The following is an 11,327-nucleotide window of genomic DNA, read 5'->3' as shown; positions in this document are numbered from 1 at the left end:
CATAGACTTTTGGTTTTAATTTCTGTTACACTTGACATTCTTAAAAAATTACTAGAGTAGACAAAATTTTATGGTGCATTCACGAGCTTAAACATAATTTTATTGAATATTCACAAGCTTAAGTACTTATGGGCAAGAAAAAAAAGCCTTTGCATCAGTCTTGCACTGCAAGTTCAACAAACAATGCTCAATATACAACGGTTGCTGGCCATGTACTGGTCTTGCACCTGCACACAGAGCAACGTTTATACATCTAAGCATGTTTATTTTGCTGAATGTACACCGCTGCATGCATGCATGCTTGAAGCATGGGGCTTTTATTGCCTAACTGTGTCACTGCGATAAACATTTTTTTTTATCTTTACATTATTATTGGCATATGACACAATTTTGAGTTGAAATGTGCGCAATGCAGCTTCGATACTATGGTGACGTGAAGGAGTGGTACACATGTGTAAAGGCCATAGGCAGCTCTCTAACAAACTAGAAACAAAGCGCAGAGCATCAATGCTGAATGCAAGGCTTACATCTTGAAGCACTGCATAGCTTTTGGTGCTGCTACGTTTTTTAAGACAGGAATATTTACTTTGCCTTACGTGTAGTCATGCGCTCAGAGCATGGCAATTAGAAATAATTGTGCAGTTACATTAGAGACAATGCCTGCTCACCGCTCCCAACACCTTTTGTGACCATCCGATGCGAAGGCCCTCAACCACACATGGTTACTTCACCACAACATTATCTGTTGAAACACTGGGCGTTCAAGTAGCTGAGGGCCTTGAAGTCACAGAACCATGGCAGACAAAGCACGACATGACACAGGAATGTTGCATTGTTGAACTGGTGCGTAACTTGGGCCATTATTGTGCTGAAGGTGTAGCAGGACTGGCTGTCACAGCTAATGGAATGTCACATCAGTGAGACTAGTAGGTCACAGGGACACAGCATAAACAAGCCACGCTTGGTAGGTGTGAATGGAGCCACATTCAGACCACTGAAAGCACGCACACAGCTCTTTCAAATCTGCAGACACTCGTTTCACCCTGACGGGGCTTCCCCCATTCGGGCTCTAAGGTTGCACACACCTGATACTGGCGGGTGGATCTCCCTCCAGACCACTACGGCAGGAGGGGACCCAGGAAGGAGAGTGTCAAAGCATCTCTTATCACATGCACTGCGCTTGCATTTGCTACTGCGATTGGACCACCACTGGAGGACTAGCGACACTGCCTGCAATAGCACCCGACTGCCACTGCACTGGACAGGACTGTCGCAGCTACAACTCGTGCAATCAGACAGCTACGATCATCCGGACACCTGCGGTCGACACGCCCAACAGCTGGGCAATGCGGGGCCTTCAACTGGCCCGTTCCAGAGTTCCTGCTGCGTTCGATGACCGCACACTGGCAGTAGCAGCTCAGGGTCCTCATAAAAAACAGCCTATTCCAGGTTGACCACTTCACCAGAAATGAGCATTCCCATGACGCACACCAGTGGCAACAGGACACTGTCCCATCATTCGTGGCTTGGACTCTTTGCGGTTGCAACGTGGGCAGGCCGACACGCTGGTAAGCACCGACGACACTGTGGTGCCAGGTGGTCATCAGGGAGGACGTCCCGAGTACAGCCCCTGCTGATAAGGCTGGGTGCCCAACAGGGCAGGTCTCGTCAGGGCACAGCGGGCTCCTTTGCCATCGCTGCAGCCGCACTCTCCTTGCGAGCCACCTCTCGAATGGAGGACAAGGTTTTGTGCAGCCAGGTGCTCTTGGATGCCTGCAGCTCTGCCGCTGCGCAGCTCAGCTGATGATTTAAGTCCTGCAAAGAAGCACCCGTAAGACTCCCTGGCAGGCGTGTACAACAAGTGTGCACAGGTGCGGAACGAGTACCGTCCAACAGCTTCCAATTAAATGGATTTGAGAAATTCATTCTAAGGCACAGAATAAGTGTTATTATACTATGCACGTCCTGCCTGAAAAAAACATCAAAAAGAAATACTAAAGATCACAGCACAACAACTGCCCTCATGCATTGATCAAACAGCTCATCTCCCCAACTACCATGCATGCCTTCAAGGTAGAGCTCAGGTTTTCCCTGCAAAGAGTGGAGATGACCCAAAGGCCATATCAGACATCAGAAAATCCCATGACACTCAGATCACTCAGATTTACCAACTTTCCCCCACAAAGGTTGGCCACTGGACCTTTATGCAGCTGACCGTGCGGCTCGAGTATCCCAGCATTTCGAGTTTAAACTTCGTCGCTCCTGCAACTGCAGATGAACGCACTACAGCAGACGAGTCGGGTCCTGTGTTTTCAGTACACACAATAAACTCTGAAAAGTGAGCCCACTGAGGCTTTCGGTTTTCTAGGAGTTGGTGAGAACCAAAGAACCCCAAACAATTTTTTCTTCAGCATGGAAAACACCAGCTTCACAGAAATCAAGCACCTCTTTACAGCAGGACTTCGACTACGAACGAGCGCGTCCCTTTGTAATACTGTATTTGCATGGATATAACACGACCATGAATGTATTTGCATGGATATAACACGACCATGAATATAACCCAGCGGGCGGCTTCCACAGCACACACATGCATACACACACAAAAAAAAAAACTGTGGTGCAGCGACAAGAAAAAGGTGACATGAACCACGGTTGATGGTGGCCTATTTACAAAGAGGTGTACAAGTGGCTAATACAGCACGAGCAACGTATCCATGTCATCCACTGCTTTTTTTGTCGTTCTTGGTTACACATGGTGCTACGTGCCACTGTCCACTTTTTTTGCTTCTTGTTACAATATTAAAGCAAATCGCCCCATCCTTGTGAAGGATCATGATTGTGGAGAGTTTCGTAAACAATCGCGGCGATTTGATGTGCTGCTTAGCGGGGACGGGTTTAGGAATGTCGGCATTTGTTGTGTGATTTTACTGGATTTTTTGCGTTTGTCGTCTCTGTTTGCTTTCGCATTTACCACTCTCATTCCACGAAACTCTCTCCAATTGCTCAATTTCCTCTCAATTTTTTCTAGGTTTCGCTTACCCTACCCCTGTCAACAAAAGCTATCCCATCCAATCCAATCCCCTCTACGCAGCTCTTTCCTTCTTCCCCTTCCTCCTACACCTATCGCTATTCTTCGCTCACTGCGCTCTGGCGTCACGTCGTTACTTTTAAATCTCGTTTACCCTCCCCCTCTCTGCTTTCTGTGCTCTGCCTGCCAATTGTTGGTGACAGTGAATGAAACCCATTGAAGTATGTAAAGATTGTTTCATGATAAAAGGGGATAATTGCCATTCAAATGTCAAAGGCCGAACTAAGAAAAATGAGGCACATTCTGTTCCATTCTAGCTGTACAGCTGACGAAGAATGCTGCATGGAGGCACAGTCCCTACAGTCTGTGCTAGGGACACGGAGGATGGCTTGGGACTTTCCATTCGCTGGCCGATGGTGGTGCAAACATGCCAGTTTGCATAACGCAAAATACATTTTAAAGAACGAAACAACAACAACAAAAAAAAACTCGAGTTGTATTCATGCAAATATGGCATGAGGCAAGTGGGACCTGAAGTGGTCCCACTTGCTGTAAGTGGTCCCCAAACAGGTACCACATGGTTCAAAGTGGGAGCTGAACTGGTCCCGCTTACTGCAAGTCGTCTGCGAACAGGTACCACTTGCTTCAAAGTGGTGCCTGAACAGGTCCCACTTGTGGTGAAATGGGGACTAAGTACAACACTCGTACAACACTTGGGCTTGGGTCATAACCCCCTCCTTAGGGTTGCCACGTGCCCGGTTTTGGACCGGCCCGACCGGTTTTTTTAAACAGCGGGCCAGTTGCCAATCCATACTTAAAACCGGCCATCATTGGCCGGTTTTTTGGCCCTCGTGCCGTGATTATGTCCGTTTTGGCATTTTATAAGCATGAATTCAACAACTAAGACGATAAATATGTGTCAACAAGCTGTGCAAAGACGCGCGAGCAGAGAAAATACGCGGGCGAGTGCGCTGCCTGAAATGAAGGGGGACCTAAGATAGGAACAAAACAACGAAATGCTGCCGCCGCGGTCAGAAATTGCGGTTACTTTTCAGTGAAGCACATACAGAGCAATAACCAAGCTCTCAATCACTTTCAGTACAAATGTTATGTTTTCTCTCTAAGAAAACGTTACAATAAATGGCGCCGCATGCCAGAAACATGGCGTCTTTTTAAACACAAATTAAATATACTATATACCACGCCCCTCCTCTTCCTCTCCCTCCCTCCTCCCCTCCTCCCCCCCCCCCCCCCCTGAAGGGCCGGTTTTTTTCTCGGGGAAAGGTGGCAACCCTACCCCTCCTTGCCCCCAGTATCACGAAGAAGTCATTGTGAAGGTAGATTGAATTTGTTTGTATTACTAGACGTCTGAACTTGATATTTATTTAACAATTTCCGACTGTCTTCTTTCATACTGAGGAAATATATACAGTGGAATCTCGGTCATACGAATCTCAAGGGGCATCACCCGAAAATTCGTATCATCAGAAAACGAGAAAAAATGGAAATGTGCTGCGCATGCGACAGGCGGCGGCAATATGGCGTCGGCTCTTGCCGCGAAGAGGTGCAGGTAGCTTCAGCAACCGCTTCTAACCTTTTGTTAAAACGGAGCTCAATGTGTAAATTAAATTGCTCATGCGGGAAAGGAGCTGACAGTATGGGAGAAGCACTATAAAATGTCATCTACGCCAAATATCCACCGCGGAGGTGGCCCAGCCAGCTGCTGCTAGCGCTCCGAAATTGCCGCAATCACAATGAGGCGCGCGTCTCCCTATTGGCGCAAGTCGTGAGGCTCCTCCCAATGCAGTTAGCGGTAACCGAGGCAGAGGCTGGCGCCTGGGTGCCGGGCTGAATCGTCAGCGCGGGCGTCAAAAGAACGCGCGCTCATCGCCGACGCGACGCGCGCACACGAACTCGAGCCTGAACCGCATGCCATCCGGGCGCGTCGGCGTTTGCGCGCGCGTTCTTTAAAATGACGCGCGACGCGCGCGGGTGGGAGGAGCCTGCCGACTTGCGCCAACGGGGAGGCCCACTCTTCATGGCGGCAGTTTGAAAGCGCTCCGGACAGCCCGCTGGCTCCGCCGGAGATGTTTAGGCTTACCACGGTGGAAGATATTTGATAGGCGCTTTCCCTAGCCGCGCGGACGATGCTTCACAGTGTCGTTTTCGGACTCATCAGCTCCCTTACTTCATAAGCAACTTCTTTTGTTCTTTAAAGAGCGGTCAGAAGCGGTCGGTCGAGCCACCCGCCCTACTTCGCGGCCGTTGACGCCGCTATGTTGCCGCGGCTTACCGCGCCGCGCGCCGCATGCGGGTGGTATTCGCGGTGGCGTCAGCGCGCCTATAGTTGATGACAGGGTAAGAATGCAGCTCCGCCCACAAGCGTTGTTTGGCCGCTAGCTGACTCTCCGCGGTTAGAAAAAATAGTTCGTTATATTGCAGCTGTTTATACCCATGATTACTAATATGAGCGGCTGACAGTATAACCATCTGATTATGATGTCGTTTATATACGTTTTATTCCGAAGAATTAATGATTTTCACAGGAAAAAGAAAAAGTCATCCTCATTGAAAACTGGCTCAGGAGAAAAAAAATTACTCACTAAAACAAAGGTTATTCTTGATAGAAACTATTTCCGGTGTATTTTATGCTTAAATCAAAGCTATTTGTGATTGTTTTACTGTTCGACAACAGAAATAAACATATAAACAACGCACACACAATTTTTTGGGTCTGAATAGTTCGAATTTCGACCGCTGCACGTCGCTTAGCCGTCGTCTGCTTGGAGAAACATGATCAACATAATGGTCGTCGTTATATTTTGTCGGGCTCGTCGCAGTTCGACTATTTCTTCACTTCGCGTGTGCAATCATTGTCAAGAAATGTAGTCGGTACAATATCTTCCACAGCCATCATCACCGCTAAATCAAGCGTCGTAAACGCAGGGTGGAAGAAAGGGGCGGTTCGTCGCCGCAATGGCTGGATGCAGTGCACGGACTATGTAAGCCCAGGGTGACAAGGAAACCAGCGGCGAAAATTCATCGGTGCCTTTCAGAAATCGGCCGCGATATCAACGGGCCACGCATTGTTCTATGCGACTGTTTCGAACGTAGTGACGCACTGCAAACACCTATCGCGGCGACGCACGTAACCGTGGAGGTCGCGATGCCGCATAAGGTGTCCTGCCTTGCGAAATCAGCTGTAGGTGCGAAGAAACAAGCGTTATTTTATTCCGCTTAAACGAGACGTCAACACCGTATGGCACGAGCAGAGAACTGCGGGATGTGAAACGTTACAAGACTAAGCATTTCTACTTCACGAGACACGCGAGTGGCAAGACGCTCTACGTCAGTTGGTTAGACTGACAGTATACAGTGTCATGGTTTCAATCCAGGCGACCATTTCCGAGGTGTTTCCCGGCGATGTAATAAAAGAGCTGCCGGCGTTTCTTTAGTGTCATATCACCACCGCGCAGTTCACAGTGGAATGATAACGCAGAAAACCCCAACTGACGCTAAAGCCGCCTAAAAAAAATACTGTTGCGAGCTTTTATGAAAAAAAAAAAAAACGAATAGTGACCTACAAATGCATCCGTCCGAAGTTAATTTCCAAGTTGTGCTACATTCAACTTTCATTGGCTTTACACTGATGTGCCGAAGCCTACCGTGAAGATATTTTTATTGTTGATGAGGCTTTTGAAATAGCATACATAAAGAAAATATTCGGTTCAACATGTAGTTGCTTTGCAGCCATGTCATGTCAAGCTTTTGTGGAAGCATTTTAATTTCTGATAATCTTCCCGAAGCCAATAATCTTCTCCTATGTACACCAAACAGTGACGTCGAACACTGACTGCCCCATACGAAACCTGAACGAACAGCTATACAAGTGCACTCAATTCTTACTGCACCTATTTAGACAACCACACTCAACAGGCCCAATGATATGAGTATGAACGTGAGATCTAAGTGAATTATTTAAATTGTGCCGGCATCTCCATGCAAGCATTTCCATTTTATCCACTTCTGCAACCAATCAGTGCACCAAACTGGAACAGGGAGAAGAAATATTTAATTCTCACTGCCCCTTGTCAAGGTGTCATGGGCTACTGCACAAGCATTTTCTATTCTTACCACACTTTCCAGCCAGCAGCAGCAAAGTGGCACCCTGAAAGCCTGACATTGGATCCATTTTGATGTGCTGCACCAGTGTTTTCAATGCCTAATGCAGCTCTAAAGCCAAAAGCAACAGTGTGTACGTGAAAAGCAGCGACTTCACAGCATGAAGAAGTGGCATGAATTCATTCTAACGTACTACATAAGCATCTTCAACTCTCACCACAACTTCATGGCCAGAAACTACAATGTGTGTGCGAGAGAAGCAGCGATTTCATAGCCTGAAAGTGTGGCATGAATTTATTCTAACGTACTATGTAAGTGTCTTCAACCCTCACCACAACTTCATGGCTAGAAGCTACAATGTGTGCATAAAAAGCAGCGACATCACGGTTTGAAGGCCTGGCATAAACACATTCCAACGTATTTTATTACAGCTTTCACTTCTTACCATAGCTTTCTAGTCAGAAGGAACAGTTCAACCTTGCAAAGGAGTTACATAGCATCTTGAAGAAGTGACGTAAAATCGTTGCGACCTGCTGAGTAAGTTTTTCCAATTTTTACTGCGTCTGAACCAGCTGGAAGCAACAGCGCGCACAGAAAGCAGCGACATGACACTCTGGAGGCCTGAAGTTGAACCATTTTGATATGCCGCATCACTGCTTTCTATTATTCTTGCAGCTGTATAACCAGAATCAACAGTGCATGCTTGAAAAGTATGAACATAGCATTCTGACGGGGTGACATACCTCATTTCTACATGATACACAAGTGTTAGCAATTATTACTGCAGCTCTTCAACCTGAACCACCTTCAGTCACTGTTTGAAGGCTGTCCACAGTTGCTGGAACAATAAAAACATCTAAAAGTGGGAAGCGGTGTTGAATCTAAATTAAAGTATGCTCCATGATAAGACGCTCAAACATGTCCTCCACTCTGTATAATAACAGTCTATCATGACAGAGACACTGGAAATCTGAATGTCTGCCAATACACTGTAACCCCTCTGTTGAAACTTAAACTGCACAAGCACCAAAATGCAATCATTAAACTACAGCCATCACTATGAAACACAGCTGCAATAGACAAATTTTTATAACTCATAAAGCCCATCACACAAACTGCATGAAAATAAAGGGAAGATAAACTATTGGTTCCTTCCTACTAAACGCATTCAGCTATATCAAAACAACTTTAACAGCTCCCGACACTTATGAGAAATTCCACACTGCACACGAAATACGCAGCCTCAGTACATGCATAGTCAATTTCTCTGATGCGACTTAGTGTAGCGATGGGAACATACGCACCATAAGCTTAGCAGGCATAATAATGAAAAGCTGCGCGCGTGTGTATTTTTGGCAATGTATAAAAAACTACGTGGTCATGTTGCGGGGCCACACATTTCCGGCTTCCTTCAACGACGTGGTTCAAAATCCACCAATCATGCAGTTTCGATGTTTATTTAGCCCTCTTATACGTTTCAAAAATGCTACTGATGATTACGACCAACCAATGAGTCAAGAAACGAAACGCAACCACATTTGATTACCTCAACAATACTCGCACTCGTTCATACTTTTGTATGTTCGATAATGTGCCCTTTGGCACAAACAGAACGCCATAGGCACCCGTCTCTCGCAGGAAGGCAGGTTCATACCGATTTTCTTAAGCTACCCAACCCAGTCTCGGATAATTGTGCACAAACGTTTACTTCTTCGCGAGTCTCTGCAATAATGGTTTAATCATACCTGTTTACGCCAGGGGGAAAAAAAACGCCACACCGCTGCTCCGTTCGTACCCCGGCAGGCTAAAGGAATGCGCGAATCGGCAAGGAAAGATACTTTACATTGTAAGATTTGGCAATCGTCTTAATAACGTGTTCGGCTGTACGAGCGGCCGTATCCGGCCAAAAAACACGCCGCACACGTTTGCACGATCGGCGTCGGGCCGGACGGACACCACGTAGGCCTGCGCTCAACTTCAAGCGCAGCCTACGGTCACAGCAACAAACGAAAACGCTTGCAACTTGTCACCGCTACTGCCGTAGACGAAAGCAAATCGCATTATTTCTTCACAAAGGCTGCGTTACACCGACACAATTTCCACAATCACACCAGCAACAGATGCAGCTTCGACGCTTTGCCGTTCTCAGATCGAGTTCGTTGACAACGTTCCGAGTACGTAAAACAGCCCACCAGTGCCGCCACGATTTGCTCACGTACGTACAAACCACGACGCGGCAAGACACACACGGGACAGGTGACGATAAGCGGCTTCTTGATGCACTACAGCACATTCGTAACACAAATCGCCTACACAGCTGTTGGTTCTCGGCAACCTCGTTGTCGCTCGACAGCGCAGCAGCGGTGGGGAAGCGGGCGCGGCCATATTGGAAGTAGTTCTCCTTTCAAACGTACGTCGCAGGCGTCACACAAACGGCGAGACGCCATTGGTTGCGGATGAACACAAAATCCCTTTGATCTTGAAAAGCCACTGCAGAGTTAAGCTGTCACCAACTATAGAGTGAACTCTCTAGCGCGCCTGTGGCGTGCGCGGCGCGTTTTCGTGAGCAGAAAACGCTCCATGCAGTTCACGCTTAATGATTTTGTGCCTGCGTGCGACCAAGGCCACACGGCCGCACAAACACTCCCGCCTCCCGTCCACGCCGCAGTCATCTGCTCGCGGCTCGCGTGTTCGTATCACCCGCACCGGGTGATAAATGCGAACGGATCATCCGAATTTTTTTACATTGCGTACAATGCATTTTGGTCGGGGAATTTTGAAAATTCGTATCACAACGAAATTCGTATCAACCGAATTCGTATCACCGAGATTCCACTGTAGTTTTTAGTTTGTTTTTTCTCCAAGCTCCCTAATGGATCTCATGTCATACAATCCACTTGAAGCACACCTGCTTTGCTACCTAGCATGACAGAAAAAATTTCAGACGGCGGTAGTGTTGATGCCGTAGCGCTTATACAGTACGTTGATTAAAATTAACAGGGAGGAGCGAGTTACAATCGCCAACACATACGCGGCAGCGCCGCTCATCCCAATCCAAGCGGATCGACAGGAGTTCAGGACTTTGTGATTGCACACCTCCTTGGGGTATAAATGATTGAAAAGTGCTATCGCAAGTGCTTACTCGCAATGTGCTTGGCCTTCAATCTACTCCCACTGAACCAGTGCCTTTGTTTTTCAAAATAAACAAGCGGGAGGGTTTCGTGTGGCGGTTGTTAAGGCTGGTGTTGTATTTCGATTATGTGTAAGAGTTGCAGCTGTAAACCTTAAAATGAGGATTAGACCATACTATGCTGAGCATGCTCCAAAGGCACCTCTGGAGCATGCTCAGCATAGTACGGGCAACCTTGTCAATATCTTTGATTTTCTTGCCGTCTTATCTCACAAGCAAACAAGGAACCTACATTTTCTGATGTGCGTTTCCTTAGACACAAGGAGCAGATGGCTCCTATGGCAAAAAAATTGGTGATGGTACACATGTCCATATTTTACTGCAAGTATTTACTTGCACGCTCCCCAAACAGCTGGTGCAGGTTTTTTTTACTTGATGCATTCCTAGTGCAAAGTGGTTTTGTATATGTGTTCAATAAAGTTGTGCAATGTCAGTTATGGTATGTTTTCTGTAACCGCCCGATTCAGAAACTTGGTAATACCAAAGGCACCGTTTTCAGAGCATGTTAGGCACCTGCAAATGAGGCTAGTGCGTGAGGTGCCGGTCCGCATATGGCATATGAATAAGAAAAGAGGCCCCCACAGCTGTGTTTTTGAAGCATTTAGATTAGCCAGCTTTGTTTGTGGCTGGTTCCTGTAGGGAACCTTGGGCTTAACATTGCGACAAATGTTTAGTCGTTGCTTTCACTAAAAGTGTGGATAAGGCTCCTTAGTGCAATTTTCCCCACACTTTCACCCCCTTTCTCACATGTGTTACTTTGTTTTCGCTAAGAGTTTCATTCTAGCGAGTGGCAACAAACTGTAGACGCACCTGCCTGCAGCCACGTTGCGCAATACCTGGGCCAGTGTGCTGGTGTGTACACGGCTGTGCCGGGTCATCTTTGCATGGAGACAGCGTTAAATTCATTTGAGCCTTATCAATTTCTCAAAACCATACACAAAATCTGCAACCTTAGCTAAGCTATCGTTGCAGTCTCAAACGTTG

The 11,327-nt window shown here is 47.0% G+C and overlaps 1 protein-coding gene across 1 annotated transcript in view; it reads right to left on the bottom strand.

Moving 5' to 3' along the window:
* LOC144147734 (rab GTPase-activating protein 1-like) overlaps nt 1–11,327 on the bottom strand; it is a 74,769-nt gene continuing 63,442 nt past the window's right edge. The window contains exon 23 of the mRNA XM_077679581.1: nt 1–1,815. Coding sequence (XP_077535707.1) covers nt 1,669–1,815 — 147 coding nt within the window. The 3' untranslated portion in view covers nt 1–1,668. The remainder of the gene's footprint in view (nt 1,816–11,327) is intronic.

Source organism: Haemaphysalis longicornis, unplaced genomic scaffold (assembly GCF_048455015.1).
Source record: "Haemaphysalis longicornis isolate Haplotype H1 unplaced genomic scaffold, Haemaphysalis longicornis Haplotype H1 scaffold_1, whole genome shotgun sequence".
NCBI classification, from domain to species: Eukaryota; Metazoa; Arthropoda; class Arachnida; order Ixodida; family Ixodidae; genus Haemaphysalis; species Haemaphysalis longicornis.
The sequence above is the reverse complement of the archived record's forward strand: the minus strand, read 5'-3'. Positions and strand labels throughout refer to the sequence as shown.